A 24,017-nucleotide genomic window follows, 5' to 3' on the forward strand; every position below is an offset into this window, starting at 1 on the left:
TCAGGTGTAATGGGTCTGGTATCAGGTATAATGGATGGTCTGGTATCAGGTGTAATGGGTCTGGTATCAGGTATAATGGATGGTCTGGTATCAGGTGTAATGGGTCTGGTATCAGGTATAATGGGTCTGGTATCAGGTATAATGGATGGAGGTCTGGTATCATGTATAATGGGTCTGGTATCAGGTATAATGGGTCTGGTATCAGGTATAATGGATGGAGGTCTGGTATCAGGTACAATGGGTCTGGTATCAGGTATAATGGATGGAGGTCTGGAATCAGGTACAATGGGTCTGGTATCAGGTATAATGGATGGAGGTCTGGTATCAGGTATAATGGGTCTGGTATCAGGTATAATGGATGGAGGTCTGGTATCAGGTATAATGGGTCTGGTATCAGGTATAATGGGTCTGGTATCAGGTATAATGGGTCTGGTATCAGGTATAATGGATGGAGGTCTGGTATCAGGTATAATGGGTCTGGTATCAGGTATAATGGATGGTCTGGTATCAGGTATAATGGGTCTGGTATCAGGTATAATGGGTCTGGTATCAAGTATAATGGATGGAGGTCTGGTATCAGGTATAATGGGTCTGGTATCAGGTATAATGGGTCTGGTATCAGGTATAATGGGTCTGGTATCAGGTATAATGGATGGAGGTCTGGTATCAGGTATAATGGGTCTGGTATCAGGTATAATGGGTCTGGTATCAGGTATAATGGGTCTGGTATCAGGTATAATGGATGGAGGTCTGGTATCAGGTATAATGGGTCTGGTATCAGGTATAATGGGTCTGGTATCAGGTATAATGGATGGAGGTCTGGTATCAGGTGTAATGGGTCTGGTATCAGGTATAATGGATGGAGGTCTGGTATCAGGTATAATGGGTCTGGTATCAGGTATAATGGGTCTGGTATCAGGTATAATGGGTCTGGTATCAGGTATAATGGGTCTGGTATCAGGTATAATGGGTCTGGTATCAGGTGTAATGGATGGTCTGGTATCAGGTATAATGGGTCTGGTATCAGGTATAATGGATGGAGGTCTGGTATCAGGTGTAATGGGTCTGGTATCAGGTAAAATGGATGGAGGTCTGGTATCAGGTATAATGGGTCTGGTATCAGGTATAATGGGTCTGGTATTTTTTATTTTTTTTATTTCACCTTTATTTAACCAGGTAGGCTAGTTGAGAACAAGTTCTCATTTGCAACTGCGACCTGGCCAAGATAAAGCATAGCAGTGTGAACAGACAACACAGAGTTACACATGGAGTAAACAATAAACAAGTCAATAACATGGTAGAAAAAAAGAGAATCTATATACAATGTGTGCAAAAGGCATGAGGTAGGCAATAAATCGAATAATTACAATTTAGCAGATTAACACTGGAGTGATAAATCATCAGATGATCATGTGCAAGAAGAGATACTGGTGTGCAAAAGAGCAGAAAAGTAAATAAATAAAAGCAGTATGTGGGGTGAGGTAGGTAAATTGGGTGGGTAGTTTACAGATGGACTATGTACAGCTGCAGCGATCGGTTAGCTGCTCGGATAGCAGATTTTTAAAGTTGTTGAGGGAGATAAAAGTCTCCAACTTCAGAGATTTTTGCAATTCGTTCCAGTCGCAGGCAGCAGAGAACTGGAAGGAAAGGCGTCCAAATGAGGTTTTGGCTTTAGGGATGATCAGTGAGATACACCTGCTGGAGCGCGTGTTGCGGGTGGGTGTAGCCATCGTGACCAGTGAACTGAGATAAGGCGGCACTTTACCTAGCATAGCCTTGTAGATGACCTGGAGCCAGTGGGTCTGACGACGAACATGTAGCGAGGGCCAGCCGACTAGGGCATACAGGTCGCAGTGGTGGGTCGTATAAGGTGCTTTAGTAACAAAACGAATGGCACTGTGATAAACTGCATCCAGTTTGCTGAGTAGAGTATTGGAAGCTATTTTGTAGATGACATCGCCGAAGTCGAGGATCGGTAGGATAGTCAGTTTTACTAGGGTAAGTTTGGCGGCGTGAGTGAAGGAGGCTTTGTTGCGGAATAGAAAGCCGATTCTTGCTTTGATTTTGGATTGGAGATGTTTGATATGAGTCTGGAAGGAGAGTTTGCAGTCTAGCCAGACACCTAGGTACTTATAGATGTCCACATATTCTAGGTCGGAACCGTCCAGGGTGGTGATGCTAGTCGGGCGTGCGGGTGCAGGCAGCGAACGGTTGAAAAGCATGCATTTGGTTTTACTAGCGTTTAAGAGCAGTTGGAGGCCACGGAAGGAGTGTTGTATGGCATTGAAGCTCGTTTGGAGGTTAGATAGCACAGTGTCCAAGGAAGGGCCGGAAGTATATAGAATGGTGTCGTCTGCGTAGAGGTGGATCAGGGAATCGCCCGCAGCAAGAGCAACATCATTGATGTATACAGAGAAAAGAGTCGGCCCGAGAATTGAACCCTGTGGTACCCCCATAGAGACTGCCAGAGGACCGGACAACATGCCCTCCGATTTGACACACTGAACTCTGTCTGCAAAGTAGTTGGTGAACCAGGCAAGGCAGTCATTAGAAAAACCGAGGCTACTGAGTCTGCCAATAAGAATATGGTGATTGACAGAGTCGAAAGCCTTGGCCAGGTCGATGAAGACGGCTGCACAGTAATGTCTTTTATCGATGGCGGTTATGATATCGTTTAGTACCTTGAGCGTGGCTGAGGTGCACCCATGACCGGCTCGGAAACCGGATTGCACAGCGGAGAAGGTACGGTGGGATTCGAGATGGTCAGTGATCTGTTTGTTGACTTGGCTTTCGAAGACCTTAGATGGGCAGGGCAGGATGGATATAGGTCTGTAACAGTTCGGGTCCAGGGTGTCTCCCCCTTTGAAGAGGGGGATGACCGCGGCAGCTTTCCAATCCTTGGGGATCTCAGATGATACGAAGGAGAGGTTGAACAGGCTGGTGATAGGGGGTGCGACAATGGCGGCGGACAGTTTCAGAAATAGGGGGTCCAGATTGTCAAGCCCAGCTGATTTGTATGGGTCCAGGTTTTCCAGCTCTTTCAGAACATCTGCTATCTGGATTTGGGTAAAGGAGAAGCTGGGGAGGCTTGGGCGAGTAGCAGCGGGGGGGGCGGGGCTGTTGGCCAAGGTTGGAGTCGCCAGGAGGAAGGCATGGCCAGCCATTGAGAAATGCTTGTTGAAGTCTTCGATTATCACGGATTTATCGGTGGTGACCGTGTTACCTAGCCTCAGTGCACTGGGCAGCTGGGAGGAGGTGCTCTTGTTCTCCATGGACTTTACAGTATCCCAGAACTTTTTGGAGTTAGAGCTACAGGATGCAAATTTCTGCTTGAAAAAGCTGGCCTTTGCTTTCCTGACTGACTGCGTGTATTGGTTCCTGACTTCCCTGAACAGTTGCATATCGCGGGGGCTCTTCGATGCTATTGCAGTTCGCCACAGGATGTTTTTGTGCTGGTCGAGGGCAGTCAGGTCTGGAGTGAACCAAGGGCTATATCTGTTCTTGGTTCTGCATTTTTTGAACGGAGCATGCTTGTCTAATATGGTGAGGAAGTAACATTTAAAGAATGACCAGGCATCCTCAACTGACGGGATGAGGTCAATATCCTTCCAGGGTACCCGGGCCAGGTCGATTAGAAAGGCCTGCTCGCAGAAGTGTTTTAGGGAGCGTTTGACAGTGATGAGGGGTGGTCGTTTGACCGCGGACCCGTGGCGGATACAGGCAATGAGGCAGTGATCGCTGAGATCTTGATTGAAGACAGTAGAGGTGTATTTGGAGGGCAGGTTGGTCAGGATAATGTCTATTAGGGTGCCCATGTTTACGGATTTAGGGTTGTACCTGGTGGGTTCCTTGATGATTTGTGTGAGATTGAGGGCATCAAGCTTGGATTGTAGGACTGCCGGGGTGTTAAGCATATCCCAGTTTAGGTCACCTAACAGAACAAACTCTGAAGCTAGATGGGGAGCGATCAATTCACAGATGGTGTCCAGGGCACAGCTGGGAGCTGAGGGGGGTCGGTAGCAGGCGGCAACAGTGAGAGACTTATTTCTGGAGAGATTCATTTTTAAAATTAGAAGTTCGAACTGTTTGGGCATAGACCTGGAAAGTATGACAGAACTTTGCAGGCTATCTCTGCAGTAGATTGCAACTCCTCCCCCTTTGGCAGTTCTATCTTGACGGAAAGTGTTATAGTTGGGTATGGAAATCTCAGAATTTTTGGTGGCCTTCCTAAGCCAGGATTCGGACACGGCAAGGACATCAGGGTTGGCAGAGTGTGCTAAAGCGGTGAGTAAGGCAAACTTAGGGAGGAGGCTTCTGATGTTGACATGCATGAGGCCAAGGCTTTTTCGATCACAGAAGTCAACAAATGAGGGTGACTGGGGACATGCAGGGCCTGGGTTTACCTCCACATCACCCGAGGAACAGAGGAGTAGTAGGATGAGGGTGCGGCTAAAGGCTATCAAAACTGGTCGCCTAGAGCGTTGGGGACAAAGAATAAAAGGAGCAGATTTATGGGCGTGGTAGAATAGATTCTGGGCATAATGTGCAGACAGGGGTATGGTGGGGCGTGGGTACAGCGGAGGCAAGCCCAGGCACTGGGTGATGATAAGAGAGGTTGTATCTCTGGACATGCTGGTCTCAATGGGTGAGGTCACCGCATGTGTGGGGGGTGGGACCAAGGAGGTATCAGAGGTACGGAGAGTGGAACTACAGGGTCCATTGCAAACCAAAACAATGATAATGATAACTAGCCTGAACAACAGTATGCAAGGCATATTGATATTTGAGAGAGACATACAATAAGGCATAAAGTGATTGCAGGTCTTGATTGGGAGAGCTAGCTAAAACAACAGGTAAGATAACAGCAGCAATAACAGGGTGCTAGTCTAACACAGCAACAACAGGTAAAAATGGCGACGACTAGGCAGAGAGGGTCGGATTAACTACACACAGATCCTGAGTTAAAGCACAGAGCCGACAGATAAAACACAAATAAACAGAATGGAGTACCGTGAATTAATGGACAGTCAAGCATGCATCAGCTATGTAGCCAAGTGATCATAGTGTCCAGGGGGCAGCCGTAAATGGAGCAGGGAGGCCTCCACTAAGCTAGCACGCAGCGTTTAAAGTTAGTAGCCCGGGGGGTGGTCTGCTCAGACGGAGGGGGTCTGCTCAGACGTGGTCGTGTCGACAGAGAATCCAAGCCAGATGGCGATGGCGAAAGAGAGGTTGTGAATTGTAGAATTGTGTTTGCTAACTGGTGCTAGCTTCGTGGCAGTGGCGCTAGCTGCAAGCTAGCTGTGAGGATCAGAAGTAGTGGCTCAGGGATTACGGCAGGAATCCGGCGTTGTTGTCGAGAGACAGTCCGATGCTGGTAAATTGGTGAGTAATATCCAGGCTAATAACAGGGCTGGTGTCTGTGCAGAAGGTAAAAGCTACTAGCAGCGGCAAAAAAATGGCTAAATTAGCTTGTAGCTGGTATTGTAGCCCAAGAATTCGCTGGTAGACCTCTTCAGCTAGCCGGCAGATGGGCCTAGCTCGAGGCTAGCTCAAGGCTAACTGGTGCTTGCTTCGGGACAGAGGTGTTAGCCAGTAGTAGCCACTCGGTTGCAGCTAGCTATCTGTGATGATACGGTGTAATTGTCCAGAGCTTGCGTCAGGAATCCGGTGATGTGGTAGAGAAAAAGCAGTCCTATATGCTCTGGGTTGATATCGCGCTTGCAGACTGGCAGGTATTGGCCCGGTATTGAAGCTGGCTGTGTCCGAGTTGAGGGTGAAGACCGCAGCAGTGGCTAACTGACTACTAGCTAGTAGCTAGTTATCTGGCTAGCTTCTGATTGGGGTTACGGTTCTAAAGTATAAAAAAAATAGCAGGTCCGTACCACATTGGGTGAGGCGGAATGTAGGAATGTATATTCAGTTCCTAGATGGAAAGTGAAATTAAAATATATACGAAATGTATACGAAAAATACGAAGACTATTTACACGGGACAGGACAAGGACAAAGACACGTCCGACTGCTACGCCATCTTGGATTGGATCAAGATATCAGGTATAATGGGTCTGGTATCAGGTATAATGGGTCTGGTATCAGGTATAATGGGTCTGGTATCAGGTGTAATGGGTCTGGTATCAGGTGTAATGGGTCTGGTATCAGGTATAATGGATGGGGGTCTGGTATCAGGTATAATGGGTCTGGTATCAGGTATAATGGGTCTGGTATCAGGTGTAATGGGTCTGGTATCAGGTATAATGGATGGGGGTCTGGTATCAGGTATAATGGGTCTGGTATCAGGTATAATGGATGGAGGTCTGGTATCAGGTATAATGGGTCTGGTATCAGGTATAATGGGTCTGGTATCAGGTATAATGGGTCTGGTATCAGGTATAATGGGTCTGGTATCAGGTATAATGGATGGAGGTCTGGTATCAGGTATAATGGATGGAGGTCTGGTATCAGGTATAATGGGTCTGGTATCAGGTGTAATGGGTCTGGTATCAGGTATAATGGGTCTGGTATCAGGTATAATGGATGGAGGTCTGGTATCAGGTATAATGGGTCTGGTATCAGGTATAATGGGCCTGGTATCAGGTATAATGGATGGAGGTCTGGTATCAGGTATAATGGGTCTGGTATCAGGTATAATGGGTCTGGTATCAGGTATAATGGATGGAGGTCTGGTATCAGGTATAATGGATGGAGGTCTGGTATCAGGTATAATGGGTCTTGTATCAGGTATAATGGGTCTGGTATCAGGTATAATGGGTCTGGTATCAGGTGTAATGGGTCTGGTATCAGTTATAATGGATGGAGGTCTGGTATCAGGTATAATGGGTCTGGTATCAGGTATATTGGTTCTGGTATCAGATATAATGGATGGAGGTCTGGTATCAGGTATAATGGGTCTGGTATCAGGTATAATGGGTCTGGTATCAGGTATAATGGATGGAGGTCTGGTATCAGGTATAATGGATGGGGGTCTGGTATCAGGTATAATGGGTCTGGTATCAGGTATAATGGGTCTGGTATCAGGTATAATGGGTCTGGTATCAGGTATAATGGATGGGGGTCTGGTATCAGGTATAATGGGTCTGGTATCAGGTATAATGGGTCTGGTATCAGGTATAATGGGTCTGGTATCAGGTATAATGGGTCTGGTATCAGGTATAATGGATGGGGGTCTGGTATCAGGTATAATGGGTCTGGTATCAGGTATAATGGGTCTGGTATCAGGTATAATGGATGGAGGTCTGGTATCAGGTATAATGGGTCTTGTATCAGGTATAATGGGTCTGGTATCAGGTATAATGGATGGGGGTCTGGTATCAGGTATAATGGGTCTGGTATCAGGTATAATGGATGGGGGTCTGGTATCAGGTATAATGGGTCTGGTATCAGGTATAATGGGTCTGGTATCAGGTATAATGGGTCTGGTATCAGGTATAATGGATGGGGGTCTGGTATCAGGTATAATGGGTCTGGTATCAGGTATAATGGGTCTGGTATCAGGTATAATGGGTCTGGTATCAGGTATAATGGGTCTGGTATTAGGTATAATGGATGGAGGTCTGGTATCAGGTGTAATGGGTCTGGTATCAGGTATATTGGGTCTGGTATCAGGTATAATGGGTCTGGTATCAGGTATAATGGGTCTGGTATCAGGTATAATGGATGGAGGTCTGGTATCAGGTATATTGGGTCTGGTATCAGGTATAATGGATGGAGGTCTGGTATCAGGTACAATGGGTCTGGTATCAGGTATAATGGGTCTGGTATCAGGTATAATGGATGGAGGTCTGGTATCAGGTATAATGGAGAAACATGGCTGATGTGGTGGATTGGAGAGACGACTGAGGAGGTGTATTAATGGAAGCTAGCCCTTGGCTAATGTTGTTGACATCCCACTTTCAAATGTGCAAGTGTGAAAAGGGCTATAATCTCACTTAGATTATGGAGGATGTTAGGTTTGGTTTAAAATCTCACTTAGATTGAGGAGGTTGTTAGCCCTGGGCTATAATCTCACTTAGATTATGGAGGATGTTAGCTTTGGTTTAAAATCTCACTTAGATTGAGGAGGTTGATAGCCCTGGGCTATAATCTCACTTAGATTATGGAGGATGTTAGTTTTGGTTTAAAATCTCACTTAGATTGAGGAGGTTGATAGCCCTGGGCTATAATCTCACTTAGATTGAGGAGGTTGATAGCCCTGGGCTATAATCTCACTTAGATTGAGGAGGTTGTTAGCCCTGGGCTATAATCTCACTTAGATTGAGGAGGTTGATAGCCCTGGGCTATAATCTCACTTAGATTGAGGAGGTTGATAGCCCTGGGCTATAATCTCACTTAGATTATGGAGGATGTTAGCTTTGGTTTAAAATCTCACTTAGATTGAGGAGGTTGATAGCCCTGGGCTATAATCTCACTTAGATTATGGAGGATGTTAGCTTTGGTTTAAAATCTCACTTAGATTGAGGAGGTTGATAGCCCTGGGCTATAATCTCACTTAGATTGAGGAGGTTGATAGCCCTGGGCTATAATCTCACTTAGATTGAGGAGGTTGTTAGCCCTGGGCTATAATCTCACTTAGATTGAGGAGGTTGATAGCCCTGGGCTATAATCTCACTTAGATTGAGGAGGTTGATAGCCCTGGGCTATAATCTCACTTAGATTGAGGAGGTTAATAGCCTTGGGCTATAATCTCACTTAGATTGAGGAGGTTGATAGCCCTGGGCTATAATCTCACTTAGATTGAGGAGGTTGTTAGCCCTGGGCTATAATCTCACTTAGATTGAGGAGGTTGTTAGCCCTGGGCTATAATCTCACTTAGATTGAGGAGGTTGTTAGCCCTGGGCTATAATCTCACTTAGATTGAGGAGGTTGTTAGCCCTGGGCTATAATCTCACTTAGATTGAGGAGGTTGTTAGCCCTGGGCTATAATCTCACTTAGATTAAGGAGGTTGTTAGCCCTGGGCTAAATGCAGTGTGAGCACAGCTTCATAAACAATGCATTGCAATTTTCCCACATAGTCAAATCCTAGAGTGAATGTTAAAGCCATAAAGATCCTATAATCCATATAGGGATTACATACGGTATGTCATTCCATTGGTACGTTAGGATTGAATGTTAATTTGTTTATTTGAGGATACCTTTGAGAAACGAGGCAATGGATGATACAGAGGTGAGATGTGGTTAGGGAGGAAGAGAAAGAGAGAGAAAGAGAGAGGCAGGGAGGGGACAGACAGACAGATCGTTTTTCACACACTTATTGGGAAGTGTCCCAAATGGAACCCTATTCCCTATATAGTACACTACTTTAGATAAGAGCCCTATGGAACCCTATTCCCTAATAGTGCACTACTTTGGACCAGAGCCCTATGGCTCTATGGCTCATGGTCTGGGGCGGTGTGTCACAGCATCATTGGACTGAGCTTGTTGTCATTGCAGGCAATCTCAACGCTGTGCGTTACAGGGAAGACATCCTCCTCCCTCATGTGGTACCCTTCCTGCAGGCTCATCCTGACATGAGCCTCCAGCATGACAATGCCACCAGCCATACTGCTCGTTCTGTGCGTGAGTTCCTGCAAGACAGGAATGTCAGTGTTCTGCCATGGCCAGCGAAGAGCCCGGATCTCAATCCCATTGAGCACGTCTGGGACCTGTTGGATCGGAGGGTGAGGGCTAGGGCCATTCCCCCCAGAAATGTCCGGGAACTTGCAGGTGCCTTGGTGGAAGAGTGGGGTAACATCTCACAGCAAGAACTGGCAAATCTGGTGCAGTCCATGAGAAGGAGATGCACTGCAGTACTTAATGCAGCTGGTGGCCACACCAGATACTGACTGTTAATTTTGATTTTGACCCCCCCCTTTGTTCAGGGACACATTATTATATTTCTACATGTTAGTCACATGTCTGTAACTTCTTCAGTTTATGTCTCAGTATGTTGAATATCGTTATATTCCTACAAATATTTACACATGTTAAATTTGCTGAAAATAAACGCAGTTGACAGTGAGAGGACATTTTTTTTGTTAACTAGTCATTTTATGGGGGTTCAAAACTTTACTATTGATATTTTGGAAAACTTTTACTTTTACTTCACTACATTCCTAAATAAACTGAAGTATACTATACATTTTTACTCCATACATTATTCCCTGACATCTAAAAGTACTCATTCCATGTTGAATGCTGAACAGGACAAAACATGATCCAATTCACCGACTAAACATAGAACATCCCTGGTCATCCCTAGAGCCTCTGATCTGGAGGACTCACTAAACAGAGAACATCCCTGGTCATCCCTACTGCCTCTGATCTGGAGGACTCACTAAACAGAGAACAGCCCTGGTCATTCCTAGAGCCTCTGATCTGGAGGACTCACTAAACAGAGAACATCCCTGGTCATCCCTACTGCCTCTGATCTGGAGGACTCACTAAACAGAGAACATCCCTGGTCATCCCTAGAGCCTCTGATTTGGAGGACTCACTAAACAGAGAACATCCCTGGTCATCTCTACTGCCTCTGGTCTGGATGACTCACTAAACAGAGAACATCCCTGGTCATCCCTACTGCCTCTGATCTGGAGGACTCACTAAACAGAGAACATCCCTGGTCATCTCTACTGCCTCTGGTCTGGATGACTCACTAAACAGAGAACATCCCTGGTCATCCCTACAGCCTCTGATCTGGAGGACTCACTAAACAGAGAACATCCCTGGTCATCCCTACAGCCTCTGATCTGGAGGACTCACTAAACAGAGAACATCCCTGGTCATCCCCACTGCCTCTGATCTGGAGGACTCACTAAACAGAGAACATCCCTGGTCATCTCTACTGCCTCTGGTCTGGATGACTCACTAAACAGAGAACATCCCTGGTCATCCCTACAGCCTCTGATCTGGAGGACTCACTTCACAGAGAACATCCCTGGTCATCCCTACTGCCTCTGATCTGGTGGACTCACTAAACAGAGAACATCCCTGGTCATCTCTACTGCCTCTGATCTGGAGGACTCACTAAACAGAGAACATCCCTGGTCATCCCTACTGCCTCTGATCTGGTGGACTCACTAAACAGAGAACATCCCTGGTCATCCCTACAGCCTCTGATCTGGAGGACTCACTAAACAGAGAACATCCCTGGTCGTCCCTACTGCCTCTGATCTGGAGGACTCACAAAACAGAGAACATCCCTGGTCATCCCTATTGCCTCTGATCTGGAGGACTCACTAAACAGAGAACATCCCTGGTCATCCCTACAGCCTCTGATCTGGAGGACTCACTAAACAGAGTACATCCCTGGTCATCCCTACTGCCTCTGATCTGGAGGACTCACTAAACAGAGAACATCCCTGGTCATCCCTACAGCCTCTGATCTGGAGGACTCACTAAACAGAGAACATCCCTGGTCATCCCTACAGCCTCTGATCTCGAGGACTCACTAAACAGAGAACATCCCTGGTCATCCCCACTGCCTCTGATCTGGAGGACTCACTAAACAGAGAACATTCCTGGTCATCTCTACTGCCTCTGGTCTGGATGACTCACTAAACAGAGAACATCCCTGGTCATCCCTACAGCCTCTGATCTGGAGGACTCACTTCACAGAGAACATCCCTGGTCATCCCTACTGCCTCTGATCTGGTGGACTCACTAAACAGAGAACATCCCTGGTCATCTCTACTGCCTCTGATCTGGAGGACTCACTAAACAGAGAACATCCCTGGTCATCCCTACTGCCTCTGATCTGGTGGACTCACTAAACAGAGAACATCCCTGGTCATCCCTACAGCCTCTGATCTGGAGGACTCACTAAACAGAGAACATCCCTGGTCATCCCTACAGCCTCTGATCTGGAGGACTCACTAAACAGAGAACATCCCTGGTCATCCCCACTGCCTCTGATCTGGAGGACTCACTAAACAGAGAACATCCCTGGTCATCTCTACTGCCTCTGGTCTGGATGACTCACTAAACAGAGAACATCCCTGGTCATCCCTACAGCCTCTGATCTGGAGGACTCACTAAACAGAGAACATCCCTGGTCATCCCCACTGCCTCTGATCTGGAGGACTCACTAAACAGAGAACATCCCTGGTCATCTCTACAGCCTCTGATCTGGAGGACTCACTTCACAGAGAACATCCCTGGTCATCCCTACTGCCTCTGATCTGGTGGACTCACTAAACAGAGAACATCCCTGGTCATCTCTACTGCCTCTGATCTGGAGGACTCACTAAACAGAGAACAACCCTGGTCATCCCTATTGCCTCTGATCTGGTGGACTCACTAAACAGAGAACATCCCTGGTTATCCCTACAGCCTCTGATCTGGAGGACTCACTAAACAGAGAACATCCCTGGTCGTCCCTACTGCCTCTGATCTGGAGGACTCACAAAACAGAGAACATCCCTGGTCATCCCTATTGCCTCTGATCTGGAGGACTCACTAAACAGAGAACATCCCTGGTCATCCCTACAGCCTCTGATCTGGAGGACTCACTAAACAGAGTACATCCCTGGTCATCCCTACTGCCTCTGATCTGGAGGACTCACTAAACAGAGAACATCCCTGGTCATCCCTACTGCCTCTGATCTGGAGGACTCACTAAACAGAGAACATCCCTGGTCATCTCTACTGCCTCTGATCTGGAGGACTCACTAAACAGAGAACATCCCTGGTCATCCCTACTGCCTCTGATCTGGAGGACTCACTAAACAGAGAACATCCCTGGTCATCCCTACTGCCTCTGATCTGGAGGACTCACTAAACAGAGAACATACCTGGTCATCTCTACTGCCTCTGATCTGGAGGACTCACTAAACAGAGAACATCCATGGTCATCCCTACTGCCTCTGATCTGGATGACTCACTAAACAGAGAACATCCCTGGTCATCCCTACTGCCTCTGATCTGGAGGACTCACTAAACAGAGAACATCCCTGGTCATCCCTACTGCCTCTGATCTGGAGGACTCACTAAACAGAGAACATCCCTGGTCATCCCTACTGCCTCTGATCTGGAGGACTCACTAAACAGAGAACATCCCTGGTCATCCCTACAGCCTCTGATCTGGAGGACTCACTAAACAGAGAACATCCCTGGTCATCCCTACTACCTCTGATCTGGAGGACTCACTAAACAGAGAACATCCCTGGTCATCCCTACTGCCTCTGATCTGGAGGACTCACTAAACAGAGAACATCCCTGGTCATCCCTACAGCTTCTGATCTGGGGGACTCACTAAACAGAGAACATCCCTGGTCATCACTATTGCCTCTGATCTGGAGGACTCACTAAACAGAGAACATCCCTGGTCATCTCTACTGCCTCTGGTCTGGATGACTCACTAAACAGAGAACATCCCTGGTCATCCCCACTGCCTCTGATCTGGAGGACTCACTAAACAGAGAACATCCCTGGTCATCCCTACAGCCTCTGATCTGGAGGACTCACTAAACAGAGAACATCCCTGGTCATCACTATTGCCTCTGATCTGGAGGACTCACTAAACAGAGAACTCTGGTCATGGATGACTCACTAAACAGAGAACATCCCTGGTCATCCCCACTGCCTCTGATCTGGAGGACTCACTAAACAGAGAACATCCCTGGTCATCCCTACAGCCTCTGATCTGGAGGACTCACTAAACAGAGAACATCCCTGGTCATCACTATTGCCTCTGATCTGGAGGACTCACTAAACAGAGAACATCCCTGGTCATCTCTACTGCCTCTGGTCTGGATGACTCACTAAACAGAGAATATCCTTGGTTATCCCTACTGCCTCTGATCTGATGGACTCATTAAATACACATGCTTCGTTTTTAAATTATGTCTGAGGGTTGGAATGTGCCCCTTGCTACCCGTAATTTGAAAAATATAAGCAATTTTTCTGTAATTAATACCTTGACATTTGACACTGATGTATATTTAAAACTACATTCTTATAGACTTTTACTCAAGTAATATTTTACTGGGTGACTTTCACTTTTACTTGAGTAATTTTCTTTGTGTGTGTGTGCGTGTGTGTGAATGGTGTGTGTGTGTGTGTGTGTGTGTGTGTGTGTGTGTGTGTGTGTGTGTGTGTGTGTGTGTGTGTGTGTGTGTGTGTGTGTGTGTGTGTGTGTGTGTGTGTGTGTGTGTGTGTGTGTGTGTGTGTGTGTGTGTGTGTGTGTGTGTGTGTGTTCTACCATTTGCTAGAGATGAGAATGGTTCATTGGTATTCTCCATGTGGAGCAGAATAAATTATACGGGCAGTAAATATTACCCTTCAACCGTATTAAACGCTAGTGAATGATTTAACACACAGCATGACAGCATGACAACATGACAGCGTGATTCATCCCTAGTCGTCTTCTTTTGGATTCATCAGTTTTAAGAACAATAGCATTTCAACAGATATAAGCATCACACACATTGGGTTGTCATAAACATGGCATATCAAGCGTTAACAAATTGCATTGCTGATGGCTTGACTAAATCTGTTGTCAATGTGAGTTGGATGGATTGTTTTGAAGAGTGAGAAAGAGAAACCTTTCAAAACAATATCCTGGCGTACATTCCCATTAAAGACATTTCACAGTGAGGGGTCACACATGTAACTAGTTACCGTATCATTGTGAAAACTCTTCCTGACATTCTGCTCTGACGGAGTAAGCTTTTCCCAAGCATATCATTGTTGTGAAAGCTTTGAGTGACAGTTTAGAACACATTCCAGATTCAGTTTAACAGGCTTTTGTCCAGATAGAAACATGAACCCTGCTTTGCCCTGTGTACGTCCCAAATCACATCCTATTCAATTTAAAGGGCCCATAGGGTTCTGGTCAAAAGTAGTGCACTATATAGGGACTAGGGTTCAAAAAGGCTCTGGTCTAAAGTAGTGCACTATATAGGGAATAGGGTTCAAAAAGGCTCTGGTCTAAAGTAGTACACTATATAGGGAATAGGGTGCCATTTAGGATGAATAATTTAACCCCACAAGTACCTCTCAACTACCTGACCTCTGAACATTACCACAAATTATAAATGAAACATCTATGCAGAATGTTCACAGTGATCACACTGAAATAAGTAGTTCATGAGGAGTCGGTGTAATGCATTGTCTTATAACACCTAGTTCATCACCTAGTTCACCTCCTAGTTCATCACCTAGTTCACCTCCTAGTTCATCACCTAGTTCACCTCCTAGTTCACCGCCTAGTTCACCTCCTAGTTCACCTCCTAGTTGACCACCTAGTTCACCTCCTAGTTCACCTCCATGTTCATCAACTAGTTCACCACCTAGTTCACCTCCTAGTTGACCACCTAGTTCATCTCCTAGTTCACCTCCATGTTCATCAACTAGTTCACCACCTAGTTTACCACCTAGTTCACCTCCTAGTTCACCGCCTAGTTCACCGCCTAGTTCAACGCCTAGTTCACCGCCTAGTTCACCACCTAGTTCACCGCCTAGTTCACCGCCTAGTTCACCGCCTAGTTCATCGCCTATTTCACCACCTAGTTCATCAACTAGTTCACCACTGAGTTTACCACCTAGTTCACCGCCTAGTTCACCGCCTAGTTCACCGCCTAGTTCACCGCCTAGTTCACCGCCTTGTTCATCTCCTAGTTCACCGCCTAGTTCACAGCCAAGTACACTGCCTATTTCATCACCTAGTTCACCATCTAGTTCATCACCTAGTGCATTACCTTGTGAATCAATAATACAGTATACTGTCCTGGAAGAAATGTGAGCCCTGTCCTCTGTAATATAGCTAGCTTAATCAATACATAGCCTAACATTCTGCAAACACATTCAACCAGTGACGTAGGGAATCTGACCTCTGGCATCAGCGCAGAAGTCAGCTACATACCTCATTCTGTACATGAATCATCTTTGCTAAAGGTTTATGCCACAGCTAACTGACAAAATAAAGGTTTATTTTGCAGAAAACTGACAAAATAAAGGTTTATGCTACAGCGAACTGACAAAACATGGTTTTAAGCTACAGCGAACTGACAAAACATGGTTTTAAGCTACAGCGAACTGACAAAACATGGTTTTACGCTACAGCTATCTGCCAAAATAAAGTTTTAGGTTACAACTATCTGCCAAAATAAAGGTAAATCTTGAATAAATGGGGGATACAAAGTATATTGAAAGCAGGTGCTTCCACACAGGTGTGCAATTAACAATCCATCATGCTTAGGGTCTTGTATTGCCCATTATTTTGGCTACCATGGCTCTCAGTCACCAGATCCTAACCAAATTGAAGACTTATGGGAGATTCTGGAACGACGCCTTAGACAGTGTTTTTCACCACCATCAACAAAACACCAAATGATGGAATTTCTTAGGGTAGAATGGTGTCACATCACACCAATAGAGTTCCAGACACCTGTAGAATCTATGCCAAGGTGAATTGAAGTTGTTCTGGCGACTTGTGGTGGTGCTATTAATAAGACACTTTATGTTGGTGTTTCCTGTATGTTGTCAGTTGCCTGTGTATGGTCGAGGATGTGGAGAATCATTTGACAAATATTTTACTTGTACTTAAAAAATGTACCCTTGACCCTCACCTTCACCCTGCAGCTACAACAGCAACAAACATCTATAACTCACGTGTTGAGTGTGTGTTGCTGATAGACAACAATAATTTGTTCACCTCTTCCACACTGACTTTACGGAATTCAAAAGTACAATTCTTGTCTTTCATAATTTGGTCCGATATACTTGGATGTGTAATGTTAGCATTTGTTGCTGGCATGGCATCCCTACGTTTGCTTAAATTCATCCAGAAAATTATGCTTCTCTGTTGATATGATACATTATCAAGCATTTCACACATGTTGTCCAGATACTGACTGTTAGCACTTGGTGGTCTATAGCAGCTTCCCACCAGAATGGGCTTTAGGTGAGGCAGATGAACCTGTAGCCATATTACTTCAACAGTATTTAACATTAGATCCTCTCTAAGCTTTACAGGAATGTGGTTCTGAATATAGACCACAACACCGCCTCCGTTGGCATTTCTGTCTTTTCTGTAGATGTTATACCCATGTGTTGCTACCACTGTATCATCGAAGGTATTATCTAAGAGAGTTTCAGAGGTAGTCAGAATATGAATGTCATCTGTTACAAGCAAGTTATTGACATCATGGACTTTGTTTCTTAGGCTACATATGTTAATATGGGCTATTTTTAGCACTTTTCTGGGTTGTTGATTGTTTTTAACTGGGAAGCTTATCAGAGGTAGACTTACTCATGTTACTTACATTGGAGCTGATAGTGCAGGGTGAGCTGCATAAAGTGGTCTTCCTATTATTGTACACCGCCTCAGTGCTAACAGTGTAACTCTGGTTTATAGGCTCATGATTACTGCTTACAACAGCTGTAGGATAAACAGAGGCATTCGGTGCAATTAAGGGTACATCAATTTAATTACTTCCATTGTGTTTGCCAATGCCCCTAAGATCATGTACATTTGATGCAGCATTATGACAACTCATTGTCACAACGGTAGGGATTAACTGAGCTGGTCTTGGATCATTTACCAGTCATTGTTGAGTGTGTGTTACACGTGTATCTACAACTCACGTGTTGCCACTGGTCTCTGATGAGGGGCCTGTATCTATAACTCACGTGTTGCCACTGGTCTCTGATGAGGGGCCTGTATCTATAACTCACGTGTTGCCACTGGTCTCTGATGAGGGGCCTGTATCTATAACTCACGTGTTACCACTGGTCTCTGATGAGGGGCCTGTATCTATAACTCACGTGTTGCCACTGGTCTCTGATGAGGGGCCTGTATCTATAACTCACGTGTTGCCACTGGTCTCTGATGAGGGGCCTGTATCTATAACTCACGTGTTGCCACTGGTCTCTGATGAGGGGCCTGTATCTATAACTCACGTGTTGCCACTGGTCCCTGATGAGGGGCCTGTATCTATAACTCACTGGTCTCTGATGAGGGGCCTGTATCTATAACTCACGTGTTGCCACTGGTCTCTGATGAGGGGCCTGTATCTATAACTCACGTGTTGCCACTGGTCCCTGATGAGGGGCCTGTATCTATAACTCACGTGTTGCCACTGGTCTCTGATGAGGGGCCTGTATCTATAACTCACGTGTTGCCACTGGTCTCTGATGAGGGGCCTGTATCTATAACTCACGTGTTGCCACTGGTCCCTGATGAGGGGCCTGTATCTATAACTCACGTGTTGCCACTGGTCTCTGATGAGGGGCCTGTATCTACAACTCACGTGTTGCCACTGGTCTCTGATGAGGGGCCTGTATCTATAACTCACGTGTTGCCACTGGTCTCTGATGAGGGGCCTGTATCTATAACTCACGTGTTGCCACTGGTCTCTGATGAGGGGCCTGTATCGTAGGAAATACTTCAGGGGGAAGCTCTCTACATCTGGCCAGGTAGAAGGGCTATTCCAGGTGACCTCCAGACGACGAACGTTGTTAGGTATGGGCGTGGCCACCACCTTCTCAGGGGGGTCTGGCTTCACTGAAGGGAGAGAGGAGAGACAACACATCAGAAAATACAGTACACAGGGACATTGACTAAGTTGTAGACCGTTTTAGGACACAGTACAGGACAGTGTAGTCACAGCACAGAGAAAGACATTGTTGAATACAGATCATCACATGGACAAATTGATGAATGGTTAGAGGGGAAACAGGAATGTCATCAAGTGTGAGACATAGAGAAACTAAATGGAGGATGAAGAGCAGTGGTAACAATTGGTGCCCCGCGTCCTCTGGAGTTGGTAAGAGCTCTGAAGGTCCTCTGGAGTTGGTAAGAGCTCTGAAGGTCCTCTGGAGTTGGTAAGAGCTCTGAAGGTCCTCTGGAGTTGGTAAGAGCTCTGAAGGTCCTCTGGAGTTGGTAAGAGCTCTGAAGGTCCTCTGGAGTTGGTAGGAGCTCTGAAGGTCCTCTGGAGTTGGTAAGAGCTCTGAAGGTCCTCTGGAGTTGGTAAGAGCTCTGAAGGCCCTCTGGAGTTGGTAAGAGCTCTGAAGGCCCTCTGGAGTTGGTAGGAGCTCTGAAGGTCCTCTGGAGTTGGTAAGAGCTCTGAAGGTCCTCTGGAGTTGGTAAGAGCTCTGAAGGTCCTCTGGAGTTGGTAAGAGCTCTGAAGGTCCTCTGGAGTTGGTAAGAGCTCTGAAGGTCCTCTGGAGTTGGTAAGAGCTCTGAAGGTCCTCTGGAGTTGGTAAGAGCTCTGAAGGTCCTCTGGAGTTGGTAAGAGCTCTGAAGGTCCTCTGGAGTTGGTAAGAGCTCTGAAGGTCCTCTGGAGTTGGTAGGAGCTCTGAAGGTCCTCTGGAGTTGGTAAGAGCTCTGAAGGTCCTCTGGAGTTGGTAAGAGCTCTGAAGGTCCTCTGGAGTTGGTAAGAGCTCTGAAGGTCCTCTGGAGTTGGTAAGAGCTCTGAAGGTCCTCTGGAGTTGGTAAGAGCTCTGAAGGTCCTCTGGAGTTGGTAAGAGCTCTGAAGGCCCTCGGGGGGCTGGGTAGGACCTCTGAAGGCCCTCGGGGGGAACTGGGTAGGACCTCTGAAGGCCCTCGGGGGGAACTGGGTAGGACCTCTGAAGGCCCTCAGGGACCTGGTAGGACCTCTGAAGGCCCTCAGGGACCTGGTAGGACCTCTGAAGGCCCTCTGGGGGCTGGGTAGGACCTCTGAAGGCCCTCTGGGGGCTGGGTAGGACCTCTGAAGGCCCTCGGGGGGGCCATGTAGGACCTCTGAAGGCCCTCTTGAACCTGGGTAGGACCTCTGAAGGCCCTCGGGGGGCCATGTAGGACCTCTGAAGGCCCTCTTGAACCTGGGTAGGACCTCTGAAGGTCCTCAGGTGCCGGGTAGGACCTCTGAAAAGCCCACTGGGGAATGGGTAGGACCTCTGAAGGCCCACTGGGGAATGGGTAGGACCTCTGAAGGCCCTCTCGAACCTGGGTAGGACCTCTGAAGACGCTCAGGGGCCGGGTAGCACCTCTGAAAGATCCACTGAGGGCCAAGTAGGACCTCTGAAGGCCCTCTGGGGGCCGGGTAGGACCACTGAAGGCCCTCTGTGAATGATAGTCTCAAAAACAAAGATGTGACTAAGCCGTGGCAGAGCAAAAACAGAACAAAACGCATGGAATGAAACATTGGGCTGATAGCTTTTGGAACACAAACCGTCTGGGAGACATCTTGCAAAGGGCCCAGCTCAGAAAGGCTGCAGCTTAGAGTGAAAGCTACAGCTCAGAGTGAGACTCCAGCATAGAGTGAAAGCTACAGCTCAGAGTGAAGGCTACAGCTCAGAGTGAAGATTACAGCTCAGAGTGAAAGCTACAGCTCAGAGTGAACGCTAGAGCTCAGAGTAAAGGCTACAGCTCAAAGTGCAAGCTACAGCTCAGAGTGAAGACTACAGCTCAGAGTGAAAGCAACAGCTCAGAGTGAAGGCTACAGCTCAGAGTGAAAGCTACAGCTCAGAGTGAAAGCTACAGCTCAGAGTGAAGGCTACAGCTGCTCAGAGTGAAGGCAACAGCTCAGAGTGAAGGCTACAGCTGCTCAGAGTGAAGGCTGCAGCTTAGAGTGAAGGCTACAGCTCAGAGTGAAGGCTACAGCTCAGAGTGAAATCTAAAGCTCAGAATGAAGGCTACAGCTCAGAGTGAAGGCTACAGCTCAGAGTGAAGGCTACAGCTCAGAGTGAAGGCTACAGCTTAGAGTGAAGGCTACAGCTCAGAGTGAAGGCTACAGCTGCTCAGAGTGAAGGCTACAGCTCAGAGTGAAGGCTACAGCTCAGAGTGAAGGCTACAGCTTAGAGTGAAGGCTACAGCTGCTCAGAGTGAAGGCTACAGTTCAGAGTGAAGGCTACAGCTCAGAGTGAAGGCTAAAGCTCAGAGTGAAAGCTACAGCTCAGAGTGAAGGCTACAGCTCAGAGTGAAGGCTACAGCTCAGAGTGAAGGCTACAGCTCAGAGTGAAGGCTACAGCTTAGAGTGAAGGCTACAGCTCAGAGTGAAAGCTACAGATAAGAGTGAAGGCTACAGCTCAGAGTGAAGGCTACAGCTCATAGTGAAGGCTACAGCTCAGAGTGAAAGCTACAGCTCAGAGTGAAGGCTACACATCAGAGTGAAGGCTACACCTCAGAGTGAAGGCTACAGCTCAGAGTGAAGACTACAGCATAGAGTGAAAGCTACAGCTCAGAGTGAAGGCTACAGCTCAGAGTGAAGGCTCAGCTCAGAGTGAAGGCTACAGCTCAGAGTGAAGGCTACAGCTCAGAGTGAAGGCTACAGCTCAGAGTGAAGGTTAATGCTTATAGTGAAGACTACAGCTCAGAGTGAAAGCTACAGCTCAGAGTGAGTTCTGCAGGGAAGTGTGAAGGCTGCAGGGAAGAGTGAAGGCTGCAGGGAAGAGGGGGGATAAGTAGAATGCTGTGTTTGTGTGTGTTGAGCCTGGGAAGTGTTTTGAGAATGCAATGCTGTTTCTACTCTGTATGGTGTCTCTGTGGTATTTTGGGATCAGTGTGTTTACTTTGTGGTTTAGCGCCAACCACTGGGGCAGGGCTGGGACAGGACAGGACAAAGACATCCCCATATCAGACAGAGGCGTGTAAGCTGGCCAACTCGTACTCTCCTCACCCCACCTACCCTTCTCATTCCATCCTCACCCCCCCTACCCTTCTCATTCCCTCCTCACCCCCCTACCATTCTCATTCCATCCTCACACCCCCAGCCCCACCCTTCTCATTCCCTCCTCACCCCCCTACCCTTCTCATCCCTTCCTCACCCCTCCCACCCTACTCATTCCCTCCTCACCCCCAGCCCCACCCTTCTCATCCCCTCCTTACCCCTCCCACCCTCCTCACCCCCCCTACCATTCTCATTCCCTCCTCACCCCTCCCACCCTCCTCACCCCCCCTACCCTTCTCTGTCCCTCCTCAACCCCCCCTACCCTTCTCATTCCATCCTCACACCCCCAGCCCCACCCCTCCCACCCTCCTCACCCCTCCCACCCTCCTCACCCCCCCTACCCTTCTCTGTCCCTCCTCAACCCCCCGTACCCTTCTCATCCCCTCCTTACCCCCCTACCATTCTCATTCCCTCCTCACCCCTCCCACCCTCCTCACCCCCCCTACCCTTCTCTGTCCCTCCTCACCCCCCCTACCCTTCTCTGTCCCTCCTCACCCCCCTTACCCTTCTCTGTCCCTCCTCACCCCCCCTTACCCTTCTCTGTCCCTCCTCACCCCCCCTACCCTTCTCTGTCCCTCCTCACCCCCCCTACCCTTCTCTGTCCCTCCTTACCCCCCTACCCTTCTCATCCCTTCCTCACCCCTCCCACCCCTCCCACCCTCCTCACCCCCCCTACCCTTCTCTGTCCCTCCTTACCCCCCTACCCTTCTCATCCCTTCCTCACACCCTCCCACCCCTCCCACCCTCCTCACCCCCCCTTACCCTTCTCTGTCACTCCTCACCACCTCCTCATCCTGACCCCTCATCTCACAAAACTCACTTTGTGTGCTTTACTAGTGTTTAACATGCTTTTTCAATGACTACATCATCTCTGTACTATTATCTGAAAGCATTTGAGCAGTGAATTTCAAACACAGATTCAACCACAATGGTTACTACGTTAGTACAGCAGGACAAAAAATGTGGCAAATTCATCAATTCATAAACCATGTGCCATGGAATGGGTACATCGAAAATCTCTTCCCAACTATTTAGCAATTTATATAGCACAGCTGTCAGTTTTTTGTTCCTTAAATGATATTGGTATATGTTTTTATTTATCACACTTTTCTTTAACCATTTATGTTCTTTATTGCAGGGTCGACATGCAAGTTCCTTACTTTTTTCCCCTTCTACTTGCCTCTTCCATTTTTGTGGTAATGCTGCAATTAATTGGTTGTAAATTTGGGTAGAGCAGACATTTCCATATGTCTGTGTTAGCTGCATGTGTGACATAACTCCACCAGTCCTATTTATGATATATTTCACAAAAATTATACCTTTTTTAAACATTTCTTTGAAAAAAAACTTTTTTTTAATCAATTAGTATATTTGAGTTTATCCAAAATATTTGTTGTATTATTTGTTCTGTCTTTTCAGGTGAATTGCAACCAACTTTCTAAGGCTTGTTTAAAAAATAGGGATATTTTAGAGATTATTTCCTTTTCAAACAACCAAAAGTGAGAAGCTGTAATCTGAATAAAGGGAAAAAGGCCCTTCTTGAACATATGATGAGACATTCCTACCAATTTACTAGAGAACCAGTTTGGATTTAAGTATAACTTTTGTATGACTGATGCCTTTAGTGAGAGGTCTAATGCTTTAATATTTAATCATTTCTGGCCTTTAATTTTGTCTGGCTTACCGTTCCAAATAAAATTTTATATTTTTTGTTCATATAAATTAAAAAGCAGGTCGCTAGGTGTAGGCAAAACCATAAGCAAATAGGTAAACTGTGATATGACTAAAGAGTTAATCAGGGTGATTTTTCCACAAATAGACAGGTATTTTCCTTTCCATGGCAGCAAGATCTTATCTATTTTTGCTAACTTTCTACAAAAATGTATTGGAGTGAGATCATTTCTTTCTTTTGAGATTTGTATACCGAGTATGTCCACATCTCCATCAGACCATTTAATTGGTAAACTACATGGTAATGTTAAATTAGCATTATTTTGTGATCCAATACGTAATATAGTTACTTATCATAATTTGGTTTTAATCAAGAGAGGATAGCAAAAGTATCTAGATCCTCTATGAGGTGGAGAGATTCTGATTGTGGTTTTAAAAGAAAACATGAATCATCAGCATACAATGACACCTTTGTTTTTAAGCCACGGATTTATAATTCCTTAATATTAGGAATTAATATACTAACTTATTCTATGCCTCTGTGGTACAGTTTTTATTGCTATCTAACTGTACTGTTAGTCCTTCAATTTCCTTTGTTAATATGGACTGCTTTGACCTAAATAGCTTTTGTTTTATAGATGAGTACTGAATTGCATGCCCTCTAAAGGCACATTTAAAGTGTCCCATACAATAATGGGATCT

General features: G+C 46.5%; 1 protein-coding gene across 1 annotated transcript in view; it reads right to left on the bottom strand.

Moving 5' to 3' along the window:
• The window catches only part of LOC139539723 (ciliary neurotrophic factor receptor subunit alpha-like), a 688,039-nt gene that overhangs the window by 55,380 nt on the left and 608,642 nt on the right, over nt 1-24,017 (bottom strand). Inside the window, exon 6 of the mRNA XM_071342926.1 lies at nt 18,336-18,499. Coding sequence (XP_071199027.1) covers nt 18,336-18,499 — 164 coding nt within the window. The remainder of the gene's footprint in view (nt 1-18,335; nt 18,500-24,017) is intronic.

Source organism: Salvelinus alpinus, chromosome 1 (assembly GCF_045679555.1).
Source record: "Salvelinus alpinus chromosome 1, SLU_Salpinus.1, whole genome shotgun sequence".
NCBI classification, from domain to species: Eukaryota; Metazoa; Chordata; class Actinopteri; order Salmoniformes; family Salmonidae; genus Salvelinus; species Salvelinus alpinus.